Source organism: Drosophila sulfurigaster, chromosome 2L (genome assembly GCF_023558435.1).
Source record: "Drosophila sulfurigaster albostrigata strain 15112-1811.04 chromosome 2L, ASM2355843v2, whole genome shotgun sequence".
NCBI lineage: Eukaryota > Metazoa > Arthropoda > Insecta > Diptera > Drosophilidae > Drosophila > Drosophila sulfurigaster.
In genome coordinates this window covers 30,074,517-30,101,014 of record NC_084881.1, presented here as the reverse complement: position 1 = coordinate 30,101,014, position 26,498 = coordinate 30,074,517, and the positions used below count along the sequence as shown (strand labels likewise).

General features: G+C 45.5%; 3 protein-coding genes across 4 annotated transcripts; 2 read left to right on the top strand and 1 right to left on the bottom strand.

The window, feature by feature from the left end:
• Positions 1-369: 369 nt before the first annotated feature.
• On the top strand, positions 370-4,486 carry LOC133836565 (protein croquemort). 2 transcript variants are annotated; one of them, XM_062267139.1, is made up of 5 exons: positions 370-668; positions 2,123-2,284; positions 2,344-3,446; positions 3,505-3,595; positions 3,663-4,486. In XM_062267139.1, exons 2-5 carry the CDS (start codon positions 2,156-2,158, stop codon positions 3,816-3,818), a joined length of 1,479 nt encoding a protein of 492 aa, XP_062123123.1. In that variant the 5' UTR covers positions 370-668; positions 2,123-2,155; the 3' UTR covers positions 3,819-4,486. The 2 variants fall into 2 exon arrangements, with proteins under 2 accessions (XP_062123123.1, XP_062123130.1); XM_062267146.1 differs by lacking the exon at positions 370-668 and adding an exon at positions 1,705-1,811.
• LOC133836523 (protein expanded) lies at positions 3,202-23,807 on the bottom strand. The gene is made up of 6 exons (XM_062267061.1): positions 22,430-23,807; positions 15,354-15,490; positions 15,141-15,286; positions 10,180-10,259; positions 6,487-10,123; positions 3,202-6,425 (listed from the first exon to the last, which is right to left on the bottom strand). The coding sequence occupies exons 2-6, from the start codon at positions 15,443-15,445 to the stop codon at positions 5,716-5,718; spliced, it is 4,665 nt and encodes a 1,554-aa protein (XP_062123045.1). The 5' UTR covers positions 15,446-15,490; positions 22,430-23,807; the 3' UTR covers positions 3,202-5,715.
• On the top strand, positions 20,623-21,296 carry LOC133836598 (uncharacterized). Its single transcript, XM_062267182.1, has 3 exons — positions 20,623-20,718; positions 20,782-20,950; positions 21,030-21,296. The coding sequence occupies exons 2-3, from the start codon at positions 20,782-20,784 to the stop codon at positions 21,206-21,208; spliced, it is 348 nt and encodes a 115-aa protein (XP_062123166.1). The 5' UTR covers positions 20,623-20,718; the 3' UTR covers positions 21,209-21,296.
• Positions 23,808-26,498: the final 2,691 nt, after the last annotated feature.

The window sequence follows — 26,498 nt, the reverse complement described above, 5'->3', positions numbered from 1 at the left end:
CTGTTCGCTTGTGCAGTATTTTAACGGTCACACTGGTAGCCGGTTTACAAATAGCAAAAATGGCAATAATAATGGTTTGGTATAAAAGTACTAAAAAGTATCAGCAGTTATAATATTTCAAGTATAAATGAGGCAATATTCGTTCACGAATGGCGGTGCTCGTTCTTTGAATTCGTTGTTTTTTTTTAAATTACTGTGAGAATACTGAGGCAATAGGACAATACAGCGCAGCATGTAGTTTTTCAAATACGCACCAATAAGTTATTGGCAATAACTAATGAGATTACGTTAAAAATATGCAAACATACCAGGGGCTTTATGTAGTTTGGTATATTTTAGAAAATCCACTTACGGTCACATCATAACACAGAGTACCAAATAAAACAGCTTTAAAAAAGCTTCATTGAAAACAATATTCTACAAAAATAATTTGTTTGTGCTAAGCTGTCAAAAGAGTTACAGCTGCTGCCTCCAGCGTTCATTTAGGAGTAACTAAAGTGCCTTGTAGAACAGCTGTGTCTGCTTTCTTTGCCGCGATAACAGCGCGAATCAAACACAACAGAAGCAGACTGTGATTAAGTGCAATAATAACAGTACATTAGTACTAGCAATAAGCAGTGCGACAAAGATAACCAGACGTTCAGTCTGTATGCGCAGTTAACAAAGAGGTGAGTAATTAATGGCATTTAGCATGCCTCGGTGATGTGCAATAAACACAGCGGACTTTGTTGTCACTACGTGATTCACGCTAAGCTTGACTTCAAGTGCAGTCCCATTGAAACAGGGTGGAACGCTATCACAGGGTGCATTGCTATCTGAAACGGACATAGTTCTCAGCCTGAATCATTATCAATAATTATCAGAGACAGCAGAAGAACAAAGAACTTGTTGCTAATTGTTGCATTTAAGAATGATACGGACTTTAGGTATTACATTACTATTATGATAGATTAGGATTAGCCATTATCGTTTATCGCTAAATGTCTATTTATACTGTATACGTTCGTGATATACGAACCGCTGTAATCAGTGAATGCCTCCTGCCGTGCTAATCTTATCACGGCTATAAATAATAAAGTCGCTTCCTTGGTTTACCCATACCCCCTAGGCCGGTAGAAGTTGACCTAGAAGCCTTACTTCGAGTTCACAACACACCCATTTCAGGCAGGTCGCCTGGACTGGAATATAATTGACTGTACAATCAATGCCTAAACTAGATAGAAGGCTGAAATTTAAACACAACATTTCTATTACTTATAATAATTATAAGAAAATAATGCTGTCAAAAATTCCCATTTTTTAAAAACTAGCTAATCATGTATGTATAAACACTTTCTATGCTTATCTTATAGATATGGCTATGTCAGTCAATTGACTTCCTGGCTTAACTATCACTTTATACCCTAATCTATGAAACCTAGAAGCCGGCAATTTGAACACAGCGTAGATATACACATCTCCAAAGTACCCAATATAACTTATTGCAAAGTGGGTTGAAAGTTCGTATATTAAAGCGTACTTTAGTCTTATCCTATGAATGCCAAGTGTAGCCAGCATATTGAACAATCTGTAGCCTTAGCCTGTATCCACAATCACTTGCAGCCGTTAAGTATATGCACTTCAGATTAGCTGGCTTAGAGTTTGCTGATTAGCCTTTCCTCATTCAAATAGGCAAGCTATAGCTATCGTCGCCACAGTAGCTGCTTGGATTTGGCAGCGTTCACTGTAGCTCGCAGCACGCGCAAGAGCAGCCAAATAAGTGCCACTAAGCAGCAATAGGAACAGCAGCAACAACAGCCATTAACTAGTTAGTAAGTACTTAAGCTTGTACGCAAGTTGCGGTGCTAATCGCAGCACCGACGAGTGCACGACGGATGTGTCCATCTGCAGATATGATAAATGCTATTTAAATTCGATTCTAATCGCCAACTTTAAGTGCGTTGTATTGCCAGATAAGCAGCCAGCTGCCAAGGGGGCAATTGTTTTTAGTTGGATTGTCCCAAATAAAATTGGTGTCCAAAATAGGTGTATTAAAATTCCGCGATAATCTTTGGCTAGATTAGATTTACGACTGCGCTAACATTGTATAACCATTTCGCTACAATTTTCCTACTATTTCCAGATGCAACATATCCTCTAGAGCGTCCATTTCATCATGTGTTGCAAGTGTTGTGGCGAAACGCAGCGCAAGAGCTGGGTCTTTGGCATTGGATCAGTGTTCACCCTATTGGGCATTCTCCTTGTCGTGCTGTGGCCCGATTTGGCTGACAAGCTAGTGGAAAATGTAAGTAGTGAAATTCCCAATTACCTTTTTCATCACAAATTCATGTGTATATTTTGCAGGGCTTGAAGCTCGAACCCGGCACCGACACCTACGACAGCTGGCTAGAGGCTCCAATTCCCATTTACCTGAAGTTTTACATGTTCAACTGGACCAATCCCGAGGATATACGCAATCCCGATATCAAACCGCACTTCGATGAAGTGGGTCCTTATGTGTTCCTCGAGAAACACAAGAAGGAGAACTACACGTTCTATGACAATGCCACCGTCTCGTACTATGAACGTCGCACATGGTTCTTTGATGAGGAGCGTTCCAACGGCAAACTGACAGACATGATTACCGCTGCTCATGCTATCACAGCAACTGTGGCGGATGAGATGCGTCACATGCCAAAGTTCGTGAAGAAAATCATCAACTTTATGATGAATCACGAGGGCGGAACTTTGTATACGACGAAACCGTTGCACGAATGGATTTTCGATGGCTATCAGGATGATCTGACGGATTTCCTAAATCTGTTCAACACTTCGAAGATTGACATTCCCTACAAGCGCTTCGGCTGGCTGGCAGATCGCAATGGTTCGTTGGAGTACGACGGACTCTTCACTATTCACACAGGAACCGATGACATCTCGAATGTTGGTCGCTTGACGCATTGGAACAAAAAGAACGAGACTGGTTTCTATCCGGCACCCTGCGGCATTGTCAACGGAACCACGGGCGACCTGTTTCCACCGCGACTCGATACAGAGGGCGAGATTACCCTCTTTGTCACGGATGCGTGTCGTTTTATGAATCTGCGTCCGGAGGGTACGTTGCAGTTGCATGGTCTGACCGCCACACGTTGGGTGGGCACCGAGGAGACGCTGGACTCGGGAGAGAATTATCCTGATCAGCAGTGCTTCTGCGATGCGCGACTCGAAGAGTGCCCCAAGACGGGCGTGGTCGAGTGCAAGGCGTGTCGCGATAAGGCGCCTATTTACTCTTCCTTCCCTCACTTTTATCTCGCTGACGAATCCTATTTGAATGCCGTGAGCGGCTTGAAACCCGACAAGGAGAAGCACGAGTTTGTCATGGCCGTGGAGCCCACAATAGGTGTGCCATTGCAAGTGCACGGCAGGATTCAGATCAACATGATGATTGAGCCGGATGATGACTACGAGTAAGTGACGAAATTAGCTCTTGCTTAAGCTCTGATCTCATTGGTTTGCTTTTTGCAGCATTTATCGTGGCGTGCCGAAGGTGTTGATGCCCATGTTTTGGTTCGATCAGTATGCCGAGCTGAGCTCCGAGCTGGCCTCCACAGCCAAGGTAAGCAGAGATTAAAATATTCTTCAGAATAATGAGTTACTAATTCGCATTCTTCGCTTCTTCATAGCTGGCCATCAACCTTGCCGACTATGGTGTTTACTTTGGCATCGCCTGCATTGTATTTGGCAGCATCTTCCTGGTCACGGGCATCGCGTTGACCATCACCAAGCGCTGGGTGCGTCGCCCCGAAGTTGATGACGAGGACATTCTGACCACCGACTAAATGTATTTGTGGCCATTTTAGCTTGTAATCCAATCATAGCCAAAGTGCCAGAACCAGCTAGTTGTTAATCCGAAGCTAGTTCATTTGTTGATTTGTTTGTTAACAATTCATGTTTCAAAATATGTGATACACCACTACACTTCAATTGTTATATTCGAGTGCACAGTGTGCACTTTCAGCGGCATTCCTCCTTTGAGATTCTTCTGTGCAATTAGTATACATCTCAGTTTTGTAATAAGAACGATAATAATACTACTACTACTAATAATAATAATAATGATAACACAACACTTATTAATCATGATTTTTACTCAATTTTATATAGTATAGTATATAGTACATACACGTATAGTAGTCATATAATCTATATGGATATGCGTTTTGCTATAGCTCTATACTATATGGCCGATTTTGATATCATATAGCTACGTGTGCCTGTGTTTGTGCGTGTGTGTGTGTATGCGGGTTATACAGAATGCGCATGTATTTTTGGAGTGTGACACTTGTTGCTTAGCTATAGGCTTTTAACTTGGAAAAACCTACGCAAGCTTTTGTGAAACACACAACCACAATGATACATACACATACTTATACAATGGACACACATACACAGACAGAAGCACACAGAGCAGAAGGGGGTTAATATATAAACATAATATGCATCAAAATCATCAACTTAAAAATGAAATTCAAGGGGTAAAAAATAATAATCGTGAATCGATGTGGGATAATTGGTAATCGGTAAACATAATCATATAAATCCAAATCGAAATCATAATAATAAAAACAGAAGCGTCAACGCTCACTCGTTATTATAGTAAATTCCAATATCGATACAAATACAATATGGAATGGAAAATAATTAAACAAACGGTGGGGCAAGGCCTAGGCAATTACATATACATATACATAGATATACGATATTAATAATGGCATTACGAGGGCGCGCACTCTCTCTCTCTCTCTCTCTTTTAAGATTCATTTAGTTCCATGGACAACTGCAGATTGATCCAAACAAGTTCCAAACTGCAGCGATCGTTCAGCAAAGCGCAAAGAGAGCGAGAGTGAACTCGGCTCTCTTAGCGCCTTGCATTGTATGTGTGTGTGTGTGTGTATGGGTGTGTGCGTGCGTTTCATAAATGCGGAATGTGGGCGCTCTCTTAATGCGAGTGTCTACATGCTAAAAAAAATTTGCATAGTTGTTCATTTTGTCTTGTTGTTGCTGACTATTCGTTAGTTGTAAAATATATAAGTTTTAGTTGTAAAAAAAAAATAAAAAATCAATCACAGTTGTTTTGGGCGGAAATAGTTAGTTTTCGATATCGTTTTTTTTTGTTTTGTTTTTTTTTAAGTAGTAATCGCAACTGGCCTAGCTAAGTGGTAAAGCCAAGGAGGCCACTCTCACTGGTTTGCTATTAAGTCTAGTGTTTGTTTTAGTTAGTTAATTTAAGTTGTTTTGTATTTTATACTTGAGTATTGTTGCTTCCCATTCTCACAATCATTCTCATTTGTCTTTTATACGGTTTCGCTCTGTCATTTCTCTCTCCATCACTCTCTTCTGCATCCCCATTCCTTTAGTGACTAGACTGGGTTTTCTCTGTTGCTATATTTGAATGCATATTTGAGGTTGTCGTTGTCGTTGTTGTCCTTTCCTTTTATTGTCTTGTCTTTTATTCAAAAATTCTTGTTATTCACTCTCTCTTTCATTCTTTGTCTAGAAATTGGAAGCGCGCCTGCCGTGAAACACCCTGTGATCGACTTGTTATCGTTAATCGTTTCGCTATGCAAATTCTCTATCGACACACACAATTAATGGCACAACACCACCACATTTCACAACACTGGAACTTTGTTAGAGGGAGTTTCAAGCGGGCTTACTCTTTCTTGCCACACGCGCTTAGGACTGCGATTGCGATTGTGACTGCGACTGTGTTTGTGATTGTGACTGCGAATTCGGATGAGGATGCATCGAATGCATCTGGGAGTTGTAGCTCTTGTGGTGATGCTTCATCACCACTGCCGGATCCAACACATAGTTGTTAGCCTCGGCCAGCTGCACGGGCAACGGCGGCAGCTTGTCCTGCGGATGGCGATGACTGATTGCCGTTGTCCGGCCACCATTCCGAGCAGCCTTGTTCAGCGTGCCCGTTGTTCCCGTTCCCGTTGCACTAGACGAAGAGCTGCCATTGCTAGCATTGCTGGCATTTGGACTGCCTGTTGTGGTGTTAACTGCTCCTCCAGCTGCCGCTTGGCTGGAGACCTTGACCTTGGTCTGCTTCAGCAGCGAACGATCGTTGCACAGCGCCGAGATAAGCGGCAGATCCAGATGCTTGCTCTTTTCGCGCAACAGTGCAATGTCCAGAGGATTTGCCGCCTGGGCTGCCGCAGCCTGGCTGGCTGCCACAGAGGCCTGCAGCTGTGCTAAAATGCTGTTGCTATTGCCACGATTTAAGCCTAGGCCTAGATCGGGCTTGGGACGCTCTCCGGCCCACTGGGCACCGCTGGAGGTTTTAATCAGCGGACTGTTGGCATTGTGGGGATTCAAAGTGAGCGGTTTCCTGGGCGGCAGCATGCTCAGCGTGGCATGGGAAACTGGCTTCGAGGGAACTGCAAGAGAAGGAGAAAAATGAATGGGTATCCTTTTAAGGAAAGTCCTTATCGAACTTACTTGGCGGCGGTTGCTCGCTGGGCGCTGGCATCGGCGGCTTCTTCAGTCGATTGACGTACGGCGGCGGCGGTGGCGGCGGCAAACGCTTCACTTTTGGCATAGGCAACGAGTCGAGCGAGTTCAGAATGTTATCGTCTGATCGTGATCGCGCAAAGAGGCTGGAAGCGTTTGCCGCTGCGGCCGCCGCTAGAGCTGCCGGATGCAATGGAGGCGGTGGCGGTGGTTCGTACGAACTGCACAAACTGGCCATCGAGGGGGAGTAAAGCGGCGAGTAACCCGCTCCCGGTAGTTGCACATAAGTGTCGGATAGGTTCTGCGTGGAGGCGTAACGCGAGTGCGTCGACAGTGCCAGGGGTAGGTAGGGTGTGCTTCGATAGATGGCGTGTCCCTTGCACGTATCCCAGCCAGCGGAATAGGCTAGATATGGATGCGGCGCCTGTCCTGGCGACTGCACCTGGGAATGGGCTTGAGCTTGGGCCTGAGCCTGCGCCATGGCGGCAAGCAGCGAGCTTTGCTTAGCGTCTAGGTATTCCTGCTGGCTGACGGCCGGGTCCTGTATGGGGTAGATGACGTAGTCGACATCGCTGTACATCTGCTGCTGATACAGCTCCAGTTGATTGCGCGCCAACTGACTGCTGTAGAGACCCGCGAGATGGGGATGCGAGGGCGGCGGCGGTGGTGGCGGCTGTCGGGGCAAACTGGGCGGTGGCGGCGGCAGAAATTGACGTGGCTTGATCACGGGCAGCAGCACACAAGCTTGCTGCGGCGGTGGCTGCGGCTGATGATGCAACGAGGCGGTGCTCTTGTGATGCAACCCATAAGGAACTATCGGTATGCCAATGGCCGCCGAACCCGAGTGACGATGGTGATGCGCATGATGGCCACCGTGTCCATGTGCATGATGGTGATGATGCAGCGATGCCTGCGATCCGCCGGCATAGTTGGAGTTGTGTAGCGACTGCTGCGACAACTGGTGACTGCACACCGATCCGCTGGAGGAGGCAGCGGAGGAATAATGCGTTGGCGCTGCATAGCTGGGCTTGGCACCATCCGGCAGCAGACTGGTGTGCGCCTTGAGGATGTTGATCTGTGGTCGGGTCGTAATAAAACGTGCGGTTACCTCCTCGGACTTTAGCGAACTCAACGAGCCGGCGGCACTGGGCGCTGGCGCTGCAGAGGATGCCATCGAGATGAGCGAGGTGGGACGCGGTTTCAGGGACGTAGGATACGGCGGAGGATCGCGACGTCGCAACGAAGTAGGCGGCGGTGGTGGGGGAGCTGCCACTGGGACTACTGGAGGTGGTGCTGGCAACGCTGGTGGCTCCGGCTTGGGCGCCACACTCACCGGCTTGGGCATGGGTGGCACAGGAGGCGGTGGCACAACTGGCGGACCGCACAGTCCGGTCTTTTCGTGTCGGGCACTGTATGGCGGCGGTGCTGGTGGCAGTTCGGGTTGCAGTTCCTCTACCGATGCTCCTCCGACCTCCAGGGGCAGTGTGACATAGTCGCAGTCCGAGTGTAGGGTACTTGAAACGGTCTTCCGACTGGGATAAGTGCCGCGTCCGACTATCAAATTGGTCAGCTCCTCGGCGGAGAGCAGCGTATGCTTGTTGTCTGTGGGATCGCTGCCATCGCCGCGAAACGAACTGCTTGTGCTAATGTTGGAATCGGAGCGCAGCCGGAACTCGTTGCACTTTTTCACCGATGAAGCATTGCCGTCCACCGAGTCGCTATGCGTATGGCTGGCCTCGCCCTTGGCGGGTTGGAAAATTCCGTAGTGTGAACTCTTTTCGGACTCGGCCAGCTCAGAGGACTGTCCGGTTAGCTCGCTGCTATGCATGGTATAAACACCCGAAGTTTCCGTGGGCGGCGCCATGCCGTGAGCTAGCGTATAGACACCGGAGACGCCAGACACGCTCTCCGTCTCATCACGTACCGAGGAAGGCAGAAAGTCATCGGGATTGGACTCGCTGAGCGCGGAGTTTTGTGCTGTGTGACTGAAGCCCAGCTCCAGGCTGGACGACGTGGAATGAACGACAGCGGGTGCCGGAGTTGTGACCACCACAGTGCTGCACGTGGACGAGCACTGCGATCCAATGTTGTGCTGCGAACTGGGCGAGTCTGTGGCCGTGGAAGAGTCGTTGGCATTACTGACAACGCTGATGGTGTTGCTGCCATTCGTGCGCTGGCTGCCCGAGTTGCTAATCAAAGCATTCCCTGCGGCAGTTGTGGATGAAGATGGCGCACTGCAGCTGGCTAGAGTTTCGCTCGGGCGCACATTGACCACGCTCAGGGCGGCCAGTTGCTCTTCCAGGTCCTTCAGTGACATCTGCCCCACAGAAGAGGTTTGCCTGCTCACACTGGGCCTGTCCAGCAGATGGGCCAACGCCAGACTCTCCGTTGAGGGCGCTGCGAGTGGCGCTGGCGGCGTATTGATCATGATCTCCAGCTCATCCTCAGAGTGCACGCGATCGCTGACAATGCCCGACGTGGTGTTGGAACTGGTGCTCGAGATAACCGATATGCGCTGCTCATTCTTGCTCTTATACGGCAGCAGCAGACTACGGGAGCAGGCGTAGCTGGCGTGCAGACAATGGGACTCCGCCTCCTCTTCCTCGCGCTTGCTCACTTCCTTCAGACGCGCCGCTAGCTTCATGCTCCACTGATGGGTGTCCTTGCACAGCGTCAGCAGCAGCTTGTTCTTTTCATCCGAAGCTGCGTAGAGCGTTATGCGACTTTCTCCCGAGCGTATCTCGAACTTCTTACGCTCAAACGATAGCTTCGTAATGTTGGGCCAAAGGAATGTGGCTGGTTCGGTGGCTGCCCCTCCAAGGATCTTGATACCTTTCGCATAGATGACAAACCAGGCGCTGCCCACACCAGCCTCGCTCTTCGCCAGCCGCATACGGAACGTGTGTGCATTGATTGTCTCATGAAGATTGCACGCCTGCTGAATGTACAGCAGTTCCGCCTCCGCTGAAGCTAATCCTTGATGCTCCCGGTGGCAGGCACGCAAAGCGGTCTTTGCCCACGCCGTCTGCAACACTGGGGGCAGGTAATCATCCAGTCGAAAGTAGTCCGAGGAGCTCGCCGCTGCAACGGGGACGACATTGGCGTTCGATGAGGAAGCGTTGTGTTCCCGCTTCGCAGCCGCCTGACTTGTGGACGTCACGTACGTGGACAGGCGCAGCATGCGTTCATTGTAGCTGCTCAGACGCTTTCTGATCTTTGGCAGCGTCGTCGTCATTGCCGTGGCTCGACTACGTCCCGCGGCAAGTGCTCCCGCTCCCTCTCCCATCGCCTCTTCCTCCTCCTCTTCGTTTGACTTCTCCTTTGGTTGATTGTTTGTGGTTCCTGTTGTGGATGCTGCTGCTGTTGATGTTGTCGATGGTGTCGTCGTCGAGGTGGCTCCTGCGCTGGGCGCATCACCCAGATCCGCTTGCAGCGCGAGACCAGCGAGCAGGAACATCGCCTGATCACCATGATCGCGTGGCAACTCGCGCTGCAGCACATTATGGCGCAGCTGCAGGTAATAGTTGTGTCTCGACGTCTCATCTTTCAGCATGAACGGACTCTCGATGTAGAACTGCACGCGAAAGTGTAGCTCCAGGAGAGGTCGTCCATTGGCATCCAGGCCCTGTAGATTAAATAAATGAATTATTGAACTAGCGACTAGTTTAAGTCTCTTCTTACGTGTGTGTGCGAGGATCGCCAGCTCTTCGGGCCGTATTTGGAGAGCTTGCTCTCGGGATCTGCAAACATGTACTCGCCATCTGCAAAGGAGAAAAGAAAGAGAAGGAAATTTGAATATTGGGTTGAGGAAAGATACAATTATTAAGAGTAAAAAATTCCTAACTTATTGATGGATCAACAAAAACTGTCATCCACTCTTTTGAAGTTTCAATTGAACCATTATATTAACTAGAAGTTAATACTCCCCTCTAGCGCTAGCGCAGGACTTTTTCGTTAGAGCTCTGTCTGTTGGACATGCTTCAAGGTCGCACTTGTCAAAATTTTTAAATGAACTTTCGGCTATTCCTGCTTGAACTGAATTGAACTGAACTCCGTCTTGCTCTTTGCTTCCTGCTCTCTTGCTCACTCGGTTGCCCCTCAACGACCCCAAAAAAAAGCAAGAAGTTTGAGCTGAAACCCTGGCCAGGCCGATCCGCGCTGTCAGTTTGTCAGGCAGCAAACAAGCGGCCCATTGACGTCAAACAGGGCCGATGACGACACGTTCATGTCAGGTTGTCAGCCTGTTGTCGTCCCAGTCACAGTCCCTATGTCAGACGTGGTCGCTCAGTCCCCAACTCGATCTCAGCTTCGACTCAATGCGATGCGATCCGAGTCGAGTTGAGTTCAGTCTTAGCCCAAGGGCATGCCGCGTGCTCGAGTAACCGAATGGGCCCACAAGATGTTGTTGTTGTTGTTGAATGTCGGTTGCATGCTTGAAAAACAAAATCAACACACACTTCATCATCGAAACGAAAAATTGGAATTCCTGCATACGAAATGAAGCAGCAGCAGCACAAGAAGATGAAAATAATAATTATAAGCAGCCGCAGCAGCAGCAGCAAAAAAAAAAGATGAAATGGAAATGTGTGTGTGAACAACAACAACAACAACAACGAACAGCAGCAGCAGCAGCAGCAACAATATCATAATAATCATCAGCGTCCGAATAAGTGCCTATCAATGACGACGACGACGACGATGGCAAAGAGGCAGCTGCATGGAGCAGGGAATTGAGTTGGATTCAAACGGAGACTTCAACTCCAACTCGCAGCTAAAGTCAAAGTCAAAGACAGCAAAGGCAGTGCATACCAAAGAGGCCGAAAACGCAGTTCAGTTCAACAGCAAAACAGGTAGAAACGCAGCAAACCAAAGAGAGATAGAGAGAGGGATAGCAATTGGCTGGCCATAGTCGAGGTGGAAATGAGTGAAAGAGAGATGGAGGAGATTGAGAGCGAGCTGTGGCTGTGGCTGTGGCAGCTGAAAACACCAAGACAGCGATTTCTTTTTGTGGCCTGAACCCGAACCCAAAACAAAAACCAGCAGAAAAAACTTTTAAACCGAACCCAAAAACAAAAAACGCTCGAGCTCATTCAAATTTCACTCGGCAAAGAACGTGAGGAGCTGTTGTTCCTATTTCTGTCCCAATCCCTGCAGCAGGTGTGAGCCATCCTTTGGCAACACGCAACCAGCAACCAGCAACGTGCAACGTGCAACCCGAACGTGCAACAGTAGTGCGTTGGGCATTTTGTGGCCAGCGGCAAAAAGCCTAATAATTAACATATTTTCCAACGCATTCCACAGCGCTTACAATTAACACGCACACAACGACAGAAGGGAAAGAAGGGAGGGGGTAGGGGAGTAGAGGAGTGAGGGGGGGCAAATAAATCTTCAATTTGAAACACATGCAACACAAATTACAGCCTCGAATGCGTTCGGGATTCCGGCAGCAGGCAACAAGAGCTCAGCTCGAGAGGCTCATCAAGTGAGACAAGGACAGAGCGAGAGCGATAGCGAGAGAGAGGGGGAGAGTGAGAAGGAGATAGTCAATGGAATGTGGCAAGAACAAGACGTGGGCCAGGTGAGGCCCAGTGTGCACTGTAGACAGCTGCAAAGAGACGGTTGCCCAGGCATTCTTCAGATTTATTTTTCAAAGGTTCTTTTTTGTTGTTTTTTTGAGTAGGCACGCCACAGAATCGAGTTGAAGTCCGAGTTGAAGTCAGAGCCATAATAATCGAGCAGCAGCAAAATAACCCAAAAAACACAACAAGTTGTGTGTGGAACAAGAGGGAGGAAGGGAGGGAGGTAGAAAGAAAGAGAGATGAAGAGGGAGAGGGAGAAGAGAACATAAAACCAAAAGAATTTTAATTTCCGATGTTATCAGATGCACGCAGCAGTCGCTCGCTCGCTGCCTTGCTCGCTTTGTGGCAGCAACGGCAAGGCAAGGCAAGGCCGGACAACAGAGAGCGGGAGGTGCAGGGGTAAAAGAAGGCGTGGCAAGCAGCAGGCAGGCAGGCAGCAGGGATGCTGAGCGAGAGCCCGAAGACGAAGATGAACAAGTCAACGCCATATAATAATGATTATGAGCCATTAACATTAAATGGAAAAGAAAATGTTGGTCTACAGATTACAACAGCAACAGCCCAGAGCGGGCAAGGCAAAGGAATGCGGCAATGGAATCCAAGCAATGCGACAGCTAAAAATAACACCAAACAGCAGCAGCGGCAGCAGCAGTAGAAGAAGAAGAAGAAGCTGAAGTTAGACCTCAAGTGGGGGTAGCCAAAAAGTGAAGAGAGAGAAAGAGAGAGGGAGGGGGGCAGGCAGGAAGCAGGCGACGCCCATTGTGTGGAGACTGGCTGCTGTTGGCTGCTGTGACAATGTTGCCAAATTGCCAAGCAGCTGCCAGCGGAGGAGAGAAGCGAAGTGCAATGCAAAAATTTGCATAAAGATGAAATTTATTGACGTTGCGTGGCCATAAAATTGAAATTCATTTGCGACACAAAAGGCAGACATCAAGAGAGAGGGAACGAAGGAGAGAGGGGACACATTTCCAAAAAGGACAGCGACTAAGACAGCATCCGCCGAAAAAAAGCAACGTAGAAAAACGAAAGACTGAAGCGACGAACTTGCACGTTGCGGTGTTTGAACTTTTTTTTTGTAGCTGGCTGCAAGTTGCGCGTGTTGCAGTTGCTGCAATGCAGTCTAAACTGACATTGCTATCTATAAAACAACAACAACAACAGAAACTGCCACTAAAGGCAATTTTGGCTGCAGTGAAAGAAAAGCGCGGCGTGAAATGCTCGAAAGTATTCAACGACGACGACGACGACGTTGGCAATGGCAATGGCAATGGACGAGGCAGCAACTTTAGCCGCATGCCAGTCAAGCACGCACACACACACACAGACACACATACACAACCACACAAACATAGAGAGACTTTTATAGCGACTGACATTGGCAAAAATCCTTGCGAGCAACACAAAATGCAAACTGCCAATTTCATAGCTGCGCGACTGAAGAATCCTCAGTCTGAAAAAGCCAGAATCACAGCATCAACAACAGCCTCATCTGTTAGTGGAAGAGGTAGAAAGGGGAGGGGGGCAGAGAGTTGCGACGAATCGAGACGAGGACGTTGGCATGCCCCAACTGCATACCAAATTCTTTCTTGCGTTCAAGATGTTGTGGCAACTTCTTCTTGGCCCAACTTCCCCTCTGATACCCCCTCTCTCTCTCCCTCCATAGTCTTCTCTCTCTCTATCGCTCTCTCGCTCTTTTGCACTGCTTCGAAATTGCTGCCAAGCTGCCTGGCGACCAGATTCGAAATTTACGTGCTGTGCTCTTCGCTTCCTCAGCTTTTGCCTCAAGTTCTTCTTCTACTGCTGCTGCTGCTGCTTCCCTATACCCTACACTCACTTTTCGGCACTTGCAGCTGGTCACGCAGTCTGTCACACACATTCCTTGGCCAAGCTGTCATCGGTCTTTAGCTAATAGATATTCATTGCCAAAGTCGCATTCCTTTCCAAAATCGTGCAGTTGCATTTCCAGTGGAGAGTATACGCAATTCTCTAGAGCTGACCACATTCTCAGTCTCTCTCTCTCTCCCCTCTCTCTCTCTCTCTCTCTATCTTTCTCTCTTCTTCTTAGTCTGTGTGTGTTTATGGAGGACGCATGCAGCCAAGAGCCAAAGACGTTTTCGCTGCTGGAGCCTCTTCCACACAACTCGGGATGTTGCCTCCTGTTTCCTCCTTTGCCTCCTGCTGTTGCTGCCTCTTCTGTTGCTTGTGTGTTGGCTCCGTTGGGGCCACATCGCCATCGCCATCGCCATCGCCATCGCCATCGTCGTCGTCGTCGTCTTCGTCGATTCGTTTGTGTTAATGCAACGCGCGACGGCTACCTGAATTACTGAACACGCGTCTTGTGTCTTGTGTCTGTTGCCCGTTGCCTGAAATTGTTTGTTCGCCGTCGACGACGCGTTCCTGGCTGCCGTTGTTGTTTTTCGCATGCCCTATGGAACTGTGCTTGCATTGGGTATATAGGCTATGCAGGAAATGCCCTTAGCTAAGTATCAGAAATTAACGAATACAATTCTTAACTAATCTATAAATTAGTTTACTTCGCAATCAAATTTGAGTTCCTCATTTTTACAGGGTTTAAAGAAAGAAGTGTGTTTGACTATGTCTACTTCATTCCCTGCCAATTTGTAGCTTCAATTTCCAAGTGCTACCTTCTCTAGGGTATCACAACTTCAACCTGCTCTGTTCACTCTTTCGTTGCACTTTTATGTGTTTTGGCATAGCAGCAGCAGCAAAGAAAAAAAAAACACACAAAGTTTTGCGGTACGAAAAAGAAGGAGGAGAAGTGAGTTGCTGCTGCAGCGGCTGCTGTTGTTGCTGATGATGATGAGCAGCCTTTAAAAAGACTGGTTTATGTTTATTAGTTGTATTTTTCATGCCTTATCGCAAGGCACGACCAAGCAAACACCATCCCAACCCATCTTCCATCCAACATCCAACATCCCATTTCATTTCAGCCAGCTGCCCATCTGTCCGAACTGTCGAACAGTCGAGCTGACCAGATCCGTTCTGTTTTCGGGGCGTACCACAAACCCATATATCGACATGTGAATTTGAGTCAAGACTTACCTATGAGCACGGCCAGACCAAAGAGCTCGGTGTCTTGCATGCCCTGCGTGGCAAAGTGCAGACATGTCTGCGTGTAAACCTCTCGGACTCGACTCTTTGCATCGACTAGGAAGTACAGAGTTTTCGGCTGCTGTTGGCCCAGAAGTCTACAGAAGAGTGAAAGAGTGTTTGAAATATATTTCTATATATACATTTCTATATTGCGTTACTCACCTCAGTGCCAAGAATCGGGAGCCGGGTGACAGTTGCTCGGCTGAGGACGCGCATACTTCCAGGGGCGCGCTGACGGTGCAAAATGCTCGCATGCTGCATCATTTTCCGTATCCAGCGCGCGCGTTCGAAATATGTTGCTGTTGTCGGAGAAGAAAAGAAAAGTTGTAGCATAATTTATAGTAAATAAAAAAAAAAAACAGAAAAAACTAATAAAATATTGTAAGGATCGGTAACGACAACCTTAGCAAAATAGTTTCTTACTTACAAAGAGAAAAATATATTTCCCATTTTTATTGTAGTAAAAGATAATTCCTTTTAATGCCTAATAAATATTGCAAAAGAATTATCTTATATTAAATAATAAAATTGTGAAACTGAAAAAGAAAATGAAAAAAATGTCCCAAAATTGTTTTCCTTTTCAGTTTATAGTACTTATACTATCTTAAACCGAGTCAAATAAACTTAAACATGTATTCAATTTGAACCAATTACAATTGCTTCAATTTGTACTTTGAATTTAACGCAATAGAATTATAAAAGTATCCTTTTCAATCCCGCATAAATTATTGTCTATCTCATTAGACAATTCTACTTTATATAGATATTTTCTAACCAAACCGATTCATGCCAAACAAAATTGCATCAATTAGAAATCTCAATCTTTAACAAATTGTAATTTTGGAACATGATTTTCTATAGCAAGGAATTCACTTTATAAAAAGTGAGGAATCGCCAACAGCAAGGGATTATTTCGTGCAGAGGGAGTGAAGAGGGGAAATTGATTAGTTAGTCTCTTGTATTTTGGCTATTTAGTAAAGTTAGTTTTCGGGGGGCTTTTTATTTTTGGGGCTGGCAACAATTTCACCAATCAATAACGAAAGACTTAGGCGACAAACTTGATTAGGCGGCTGTGCGTGCGTGCGTTGCGCATAAAATTATTAAAATTCAGTTAAAGAAAGTTCCATACACACAAAAACACACACATAGACAAACGCATACTCTTGGAGACTGAAACTTGCCTCGTGATGAAAGAAAAGCATTTTATGCATAAATTAAAATCAAATCGAATCAAATCAACTTATGGACTTGCCTTCAATATATGTGTTTGTGTGTGTATGTATGGCTGCCTCTCTCAATGGACTTCGACTTCGAGTTTTGGGTGCGAGTTTGAGTCTGCTTTCAAGTCGGAGTTGGGAACTTGGCGTCGGTTTTCTACCGAGCGGCCGCATAAATTTCAATATTGGCGCATTTCTGTGCGCCGCAGCCGCAGCCGTCTAATAAATTTCAACGTCCAATAAATTTATTCAGAGTCAAGTTGAGAGAGTCTCGCGCAAGTCGAGATTCCGAGAGTGTTTCGCTATCAGCTCTATCTATGCTGTAGCCCAAAACTTGGCTCTGACTCTGTGACTGTTGTGGCCACCACAATTCATGCGGAACCGCCCTGACTTATTAATATGATCAGCCCCCCGCTACGTCCCCCGCCCCGCCCCGCTCACCTGTCTCAATCCCCCACAACAGAGGCAGTGATCATCAATCAAAGCGCGCATTTGACATAAATTAGAAACCAAGAATATGTATATGAGTCCACACAATCCACACACAACACTCCAGACTCCCTCCATACATCAATTGTATCTAAGCCGATTTTCATGATACACAAACTGAAACAGCAACAGCAACAAAACAGAAACAGACGCTGAAAGAGAAACAAAACCGGACCAAGCAACAGCAATAGCAGCAGCAGCAGAGAAACAGAAACAGAAAGCTGGATTGATTTACGAAACCAGCAAATGGAACTCCAGAAGATATTTATTTAAATGCGGAATCTATAGGAATTTATTTCTAGTCGGGCATTACAATGCCAAGTGGCCAAGCTGAATAAGAAAAAACTGACTGTAAGATATCCGCTATGCACATGTAATAAAACAATATTCTAAAAATGTACCGAACTAATATACTAAAATATATTTCAGGCTTTATATGGTACTAGTATATTCTATATACTATATTCGACTGTGAGATATACGCTTTTCATTTTCAATCAAAATTCTAAAAATATACCGAACTAATATACCGTAGAAATACTAAAATATACCTCAGCCTTAATATGGTATGTTGACATAGTATTATATTCGACTGTGAGATATACGCTTCCCGTTTTCAATCAAACTTCTAAAAATATACCGAATTTGTATACAAAAGAAATACCAAAGGGTATATATAGTATATATATATATATATATGTAGTATATAGATACTTCATTCAAAATATTCCGTTTTTTTGTTATACAAAACCAAATAACAATGTTGATCCGATCGCAATCATATTTTCGGTAATCATAATTGCTGGAGATAATATTTCATTACAATATCAACAATTTAAAATACTTATTTATTATTATTACTTCCCCCTACTACACTCCAGCCAAATTAATCTGAACATGTATTTAAGATATTCAGATGTAATCAAATTAAGATAGTACTTAACACAACTTGAACCAGTCCAGAATTCTATACTTCAAAAGTTCTTTGATAACAACTCTTATATTTCCCTAATTGGGAATTAGAAATCTATGTGACATGCGACACGTATTGTCTGATGCGAGGTCAGTTCTCAGATCTCGCGCAACTGAACATTATATAATCGCAAATTGGCAACAAAGTAAGTAAGGCAGTAGGCGATCAGCTTGGGGGCTCGCAAGTGAGTCAGACAGAGACCGAGAGAGCGAGAGCGAAAGAGAGGGGAATAGAGAGAAAAGGAGCGCGGAGATAAAAACCGGTGATCGAGCGCTACGCGTAGTTATTTTCATTTTGTTTTGTTTTTAATGTGTTTTTTAATTTGAAATGCAAACAAACAAATGTAAAGCATTTAACAATTTCAATCATGGCTAATTATCCACATTCCATTGACTAATGAGAGCGGGCGGCGGCAAAAAAAAAACAATAACAATAACAATAACAAAAGCAACAAGAGCGAAACGAACGCTAATTATAAAAGTCAACAGGCGAAGAGTGCAGCAGACGGAAGCAATCTCACTGAGCGGGGAGGGAGGCGAGGAAAGTGGGGTTAAAGCTGAAGCTGAATCTGAGGTGCGACGAGGGGCAATTAAATGTGCAGAGAGGGAGAGAGAGAAAGAGAGAGAGACACGCTAATCAGCAATTAACAAATGGCAATAAATAATTTGTTTATACGTAGCGAGGGTAGATGAAGGGGAGGGAGGTATAAGGGAACGGTATCGGGAGACCAGAGAAACCAATTAAATGGCGCAAGCGCCAGCGGGCCAAATTGTGCTGTCTAAGCAGAAAACGAAAAGAAAAAGCAAAATGTTGCGCATACGCCACGTTGTGCAGCGACAGCAGTTCCTTAGGCCACCACTCCCTTCCCCTCACCTTACTGACTGGCACCCAGTTCCAATCGACTCTGGGGCTGTGTCAACTGCATGCCATTGCAGTGAGCTCATTCGGGGCGTGTGTGTGTGTGTGAGTTCGAGTTTTGCGATTTTGTCGCCAATGTTTGTTGCTCGCAAAGATCAAGCTGAGGGTGGGAGGAGGGAGGATCAAGCGCGGTGAAGCTGTGATAAATGCTTTAAAACGTTTAAAACGAATCGCGCCTAACGAATCGGAAAATAGAAATATCTGTGGATAAATTTCAAATTGGAATTGGAAGTGGAATTGCAAATTGCAATTGGAATGTGCGAGCGCGAACGCGAGTCGATCGATCGATCGATCGAGCAGCGGTCGAATAATCGAGTACGCCGAGTGCTCGATCAGCGCTTGACCAATAAACATTAGAAATATCATAAACTTCAAGAGAGGGGGAAAAACTCGCTAACGATCCGATCACACCGAATCAGTTAGACCCTCATAAAAGTTGAATCCAAAGATCAGTGATTGATGCGAAAGAAATGTTGAAAATTTTTATGTTAGTCATCCATGGAGATAGAATTCCATAAACTTAAAAGACCGCATAAAATATTGCTTAGTATTAATAAATGGATAACAGGAATTCTTTGCAATGACATCTCTAAACTACAAATATTCTGTAAAAAATAAAGTTAATCATCTATAGAGATGGAATACCGGAAATTTAAATAATGTTTGGTATTAATGCAATAAATAATAACTGAATAACAAGATCACTTCTAGGATTTTTACCAACACTAATCCACAAATATTCAGTAAGAACTTGTTAGCAACAATTTTAGAGTATTACATGTAGTCGATTAACTCAGCTTCTGAGCTATGTAAGTGTATCTAAGCCACACATAATAGCACCCAAGACTCACACAGACACACAGAGAGAACTGGAGGTATTCTAAGAGTGGTGCTTTGTCTTTGATTCCGAGTGGCTTTTTAAACTGGACTCGAGTTCTATTGAAAGTGTTGCGCCGTTCTCAACAGCTCAGCTCAGCTCAGCTCAACTCGATCTCCATCTCGCCATCTCTCCAAGCACCTTCGATTCGATCGCGATCTGAAGCTGGAAGCTGAGGCTTCGAGGTAATGAATGGCGACGTTTGACGTGGAATTTTTAGCTCATGAGTTGGCTGGCTGGAACTCTTGACGCGCTTCTACGTGTGTCTGGGTTTTTTAATTACGACAAACGGCAAATTGGCATTCGTTGACGACGACGACGACGACGTCAATGGGGAGGGAAATAGTTTAGTGCGATGGCATTTTCACACGCTAACTCGGAACAACAGTTGTTGTTGTCGTTGTTCTTGTTGTTGTTATACTTTCAGATACAGCGGATGCGCGTCACACAGCTTAAATAAGTGCATCAAATTGGGGCGTGGCTGTCATGAATTCGAATTCAAATTCGAGTTCGAATGCGAATGCGAATGCGAATCAAACATTTTTTGTGCTAATGGATTTGATTGACTGACCATCATCAGAGACGCGGCACATTTCTGAAATTATTATGCCGATTATGAAGTCGCCAGCTGTTGTCGTTGTTGTCAACGTTGTCATCGTTGCTGTTGTTGTTGTTGTTATCCCCAGTCAAATAAATAACTTGGTGTTTTGTTGGCAAATACAAATCGAAAATGTGTGGAGAAAATCAAACAAAACAAAAGCGGCAAATTGATGGCTTGTTGTTTCTCCCCTACGTTTCGTTATTATTGTTGTTGTTGTTGTGCCAGTTATGCCAAACAATTTTAATGTCTTTGCACATGCGCAAAATGAAGAATAAGACGAAGCATAATCGAATAATCAAACTATACTAGGCGAGGTTTGACACATGACACACAAGTGGACATGTCCTGACCTCCAACACAAATATCGTTGAAATCGAAGTGTGCCCATCTCTAAATGTCACATTCGTTTTACAACACTGAAGCGCATTCGACTTACAGCAACTCTCAGCAAAGTACAAAATCAGGTGAAGTTTCCCCCGGACACAGTATTAAATTAATTTATTAAATTTAAACAGATGGAAAATCAAGGAGAAAAAGCACAAGAGTCGCCAATTGTTGAGTCTGACGATAAGGTTGTGATGGCGTTATATGAATATGAGAGGTTAGTTCGCGAAAGTTCTGAGAAGTGCTTTAATACAATAATTCGGTTGACAGAAGAGCGGAACCTGCTGAAATCTATGAACCGTAAGTTTTCTTTGTCCACTTTCCATTTCGTGCTCCATTATAAAACGTGCTGTGCTCTCTTTGCATTCATCGCTTGCAGGAATGTATGAAGAGCGCGAAATGCGACTAAAGAAACGGCGGCTGAAGAGACAGGCGAAGAAGAAGCGAGCAAAGGAGTTTGCGAAGAAGATGCAAGCAAAGGAGTTGGCACAAGTGAAGCAAGAAGTTAACTCAACTAGTACAACTACTACAATCCAGCTAGGCAAGGCAGAGCCATAATGAGAGCAAGCGCTCTGCCAGCGCTGACTTCGCGCGCTGTCAACGTCGCAACGTGCGACGCATGCTAAAATAAAAGGCGTGCGAAACATTTCATTTTGTTTTCTTTACCTTGCTTTGGTGTAGGCATAAATTTTGCTGCTGGCGTCGCAGTCAACGTCGCTGCCTGCCAAATAGTTTTCGAGCGATCATATCTACTTTTTGCTGCTGCCTCTTCTCCTGCTGTCATTCAACATTTTAATTCGCTGTACATTTTAATTGCTTCAAGCATACTTGAAGGCGTGCAGGAATTTTTTATTTCGTCTTTTTGGTTTTTAATATTTCCAATTGCGGTCGCTGTTGTTGGTATTGTTGTTGGCTAAGGTCAAGTGTGACTTGGTTGCCCGCCAACCGCCCGCCCCCCTCCGCACGAACCGTTCAGTGGGCGGCTGTCAATTTGTCGCAGCAACCGCAAAAATAAATATTAAACAAGAAAAACAACAACGACAATGGCACGTAGCAACAACGAGCACAAACAACAATAACAACATGCAGATAAAACCGATACAACACCAACTGTATGTTGAATATCGATATCGCATCTCTGCGGTGGCAATCGTTTAAGCGTTTATCGTTTTTAGCGTTTAACGTGTGTTTCTGCTCATTTGTTTATCATTTGTGTGTGTGTGCAACACTACACCACGCGTATACCAGATACCCCCTCCACCCCCTCCTACTGCTTAAGCACGCTCAATTAGTCGCCTTGTTTCTTCCCAGCTCCCATTTCCATTTAATTGTTGTGGCAAATCAGCTGCTCGATTTCAGTGGTCGCCATTTTTGTTGTTGCCTCTCTCTCCTACTATTATTCCCGGTACTCACACACACACACACACGCACGCGTACGTTTGCTATTTACGACACCTGCTATTTGCACACCCCGCCCCACGCCTGCTTTGTGTGTTGCGAGGTGATTAATTGCACAATGAGTGCGCGGACTTTAAAAAGTTTTGCGAGCCATTGGCGACTTTTATGACCGCTTCTTGAGTTCGTTCTCTTCAGATAAGACATTTTGCATTGCCTTGTTGTTTGTTGTTGGTGTGTTTTACGAGTGAGGAGGCAATTAAAATTCCAAAGAAATGCCCAACGATCACACCAACTCACAAACAACAACGACAACACAAATCTCCCTCATTTTGGGCAATTTTCTCTTTTATACGTTCTCTTTTCTTCTTTTCGGGGACTCACCTTATGCACTGCCAACGAAGGTCGCTGCAGTTGTCGGCATTATTGTTGTTGTTTTAGTTTTTGCTGTTGCTGCTGCTGCTATTGTAGTTTTGTAGCCCAGGAGCGGCGCCTTAAGCGCGTAATCCAAAGTAATCGAGCGACGCTTACGTATTTCTAGCACAAATAATATCTTTAACAAACTTTCTTTTGTTTCTTTTACTTATTTGTAATTTTGCACTGACAATCAATTAAATTGTATTGTATTTGTTTTGTTGTTGTCGGCAGCCAACAAGCTATTGCTTTGCTTTGCTTTGCTGCGCTGCGCTGACCTCTTCGTCAAACACTAACAACGCGCTGCGACTGCGCAGTCTACGACGACGGCGACGTCGGGCCACATTCCAGCGGCTCTCACTTGGCGATTGTGTGGGCGCTCTGTCGATGTTGTTTTTGTTGGTGCGCGACGCAAAGAGAGCGCGAACAAGGAGTTTGAAGGGGGTAATGGGAAGGGGCAACGCGGCACAAATACGATTTAATCAAAATTGTTGTTGCTGTGGGTCGCTGCACATGCACACACACACACGCATACAGCGAGAGCAAGGGAGAGCGCTGTCGTTTATGATGTTGTTGTGTATGTGTGCTTGTATTCGTATTTGTGTGCTGTGTGCTCTCTTTGGCAACTGCTTTTTTGTTGTTGCGCGAAAGAATGCCGTTTGCTTGCTTGCTTGTGTATTTGTAGTTTTCGTAGTTGTAGTTGTAGAGTTGTCGTTGTAGTTGTTGTAGAGTTGTTGCTGGGTCGCAACTTTCTGTGGGGCTATTTATTTTGACCAGCAGCAACTTGTTGAAGTCACTGCAGAATTTTTGGTTTCCAAATATACATATAAACTCACACACACACACACTGAGGGGAGAGCACTTGTAAAAAAACACAATGGAAATAATGCGAGCCACTTGTGCTTTGTTGTAATTCAACGCCACACTTTAAATCTGAATCTGAATTCGAATCTGATTCCAAAATCCACCAAATCGAAACTAAACGAAACAAACCAAACGAACGTACGAACGAAACGAGAGCGACGCTTAACGAAAACGCGCACACTGCGAATGCGAGACTGCGACTGTGACTGCGACGACGGCGACAATCTCCAGAGCTCCTCCAATGGGGCCGCTGTCGTTGTCGTTGTTGTTTTTGTAGTTGTCGTTTCTGTTGCGATCGCGCGACGCCGTCGTTTTGCCTCTGAGCTGGCACTGCGAATGTTTAACACAGCAGTGTGTGTGCGTGTGCGAGCGAATTCAGTGTATGTGAATTGTTTGTTGTGTGTGTGAGTGTTTCGTATTCGTGTTTGTGTGTAAACACGACGCGCAACCTGCTGCTGCTGTTGCTGTAGTTCAACAACTGCTTCGTCCAGCTACAGAAATCAAACTGAAGTCCGAGTCGAGAGAGTTTCAGCATGAGAGCGCGAGCGAGCGATTTTTTTTTCTTTTGTGAGCATGTGCATGTGCATGAGTCTCCAACTTGCAGACGTTCGTATGTGTGTATCTATGCCTTACTTTGCTTGTGTGTGTATCTCCCACTGAGATTTAAGATTGGAATGCGCCGTGTTCATGATAGCACTCTGGTTTTCTGCTTGTGTGTGTGTGTGTGTGTGCGTCTGTTAAAAGAGAGATCGCGAGAGAGTGAGAGAGAAGAGCGGCCGATCGTTTTGTAGTAGTTGTTGTATTGAAGCAGCGGCGGCTCAGCGGAAAGGTTGAAAACTGCTGGCAAAGAATTTGGCTGCGACGTCGACGCTGCTGCTGTCGCCGTCGGCGTTGGTATGCTGCTTGTGTGTTGGACTTATAAGCAGAATAGAATACTCACTGAATACAATAGAACAGCACAATTCTCTGTCTGCACACACACACACACACATGGACACATGTAGTGAAGCACCTTTACTAGCCCCCCTTTCAATTGCCTTCCCCCTCGCTGCTTACATGTTGCTGTTTTCATTGAAAGCATTTGCAAATCTCAGCTCAAGATGCAAAGCAACAATAACAACGACAGCAAGAAAAGAAACCAACACCGAAAACAGCCAAAGTAACAACAACAACAACAACAAAAAGAAGTCGAGAAAGGTAAATACTGAACAAAATAAATAAAAACTTCAAAGGAGAATCCCAGTAGCTAACTGAAATGTCAGTGTGTAAGTGAAATTCCAATGTTTTATCTTGGCAGCAGCAGCACCAGCAGCAACAACAACAACCACTATTTGGAACCCAGCACGAATCCAACGAATAAGAACATTCCAAAAGAATGAGCGAAGTCGATCAGCAGATACCCTACCTACCAAAAGGAGTAATGCATAAACCTGTTAATTATGAATTATATTTGTAAAATGCCTTGTTATTGCTTTTGAGTAATGACATATTAATTATCCATTTAATAATTATTTATAACTGGAATTTCTCTTCACTGACCTTCGCTCCACTTCATTGTCAAAGCTGAAGCGCTCGCACTTTTGCAAGCGCATCGCAAAGTAAAGGAGAAAAGCGCGACGCAAGGCCGCGGCGGCAGAGACACCAGGCTGCGGCAGAGGCTGAGACGTAGACTGCGACTGTAACAGCGAAGAACGCGCAAAAGAAATACCAATACACATTCACACGTACACACACAGACGTGGAGCAGGCAAAGCCATGGCTGTTGATGATGGCCGCGACTGCGGAGGGAGTGAGAAGGGAAGCTTCGCTGCCCGCTGGCCATTTGTAAGAGCTCTGCCTGCGTCGCTGTTGCCATCGTTCGCTGCTGCTACGATATCGTCACTTGGGCGCATTCCTCAGCATAATGTGAGCTTGATTTGCTGGATTCTTTTTGCTCTTGTGCCCTCCCCTCCTGCTCCCGGTCGCACTCGCGTTCGTTCGATCCATCCATCTATTCAATCCCCTTTGTTGTCTCGCTCACTCGCACGCACGCACACTCGAAATTATTTTGTTGCCGTTTTTCTTCCTCCCAATTTTTTCGTTTTTTTTTTTTTTTTTTGTTTGTAAGCTCAAATATGCGGCACACACACAGACACATGCACATACAAACACACAAGGCACCCAGACACGAAGCTGGAGCCATGTTCTTGACGGGTCGCGGGTCGGGGGTCGCCATGGCCATATAACTTGTTGGCGTGGACGTGGAGTGGTGTGGTGGTGGGGGAGGAGCAAGTGGAGACGGGAGAGCTGCGGTGGGAACCTGGCGCGCGGTCTTCGATTTCTTCGAGTGTATTTGCTATGCGCATTGCTGTTGTTGTTGTTGTTGCTGTTCTTTAGTTCTAAGACCGGTTGTTGTTGTTGTTGTTGTTGCTGCTGCTGCTGCGTTCTTGGTCAACAGCGGGCAAGTGTGTGTGTGTGTGTGTGTGTGTGTGTGTGTGTGTGTGTGTGTGTGTGTGTGTGTGTGTGTGTGGATGCTGGAGCCTGTCGAGGCCAAGTCTTCAAAACAAAAATATTTTATGCAATTCCTTGAAGGTGATTTTTCGATGTCGTTGCTTTTTTTATACCCGGCAGAAGGGTATTATAGGCTCATATATATGAGTTATTCCCTTACTTTTAAATATAAATTTAAATATAATTATTAATTATTCGGCACAAATTTTAAGCTATAAAATTACTTGAAAGTATTAACTCAAATTGTAAATTTATTACGTTTTTATATTCTCTGCATTCTGTTTCTGGGTATTTTATAGTCGAGCCGACTCGGTTCATTGCTTTCTTGATTTTTTTGTGCTTTGAGGTTTTGGGACCTGAATCTGAATCTTGGCCGAATTGGCGCGCAATTTGACAGGGCCAAGTCAGTTGAGCCCGACCCGGCTCTTAGCCATTTCCAGTGATCGTTGCTCCAGCTGCCAGGCAGAGATTCTTCTTCGTTTTCTTGAATGCCAGCCACAGCCTGTCGCGGCTGGAATTCTATTCGAAATTCCAAGCTGGATGCGGAGATGCGGATGTTGCCAGCTTGCCAACAAAAATCTTCTCAAACTGACAGCTTTAGTTAATTCATAAGTTTTCAGTCACTTTTCAGTTTCAGCACAAGAAAAATTCCTTTGCAAGATTCGAGGAGGCGATTTACTTGCCT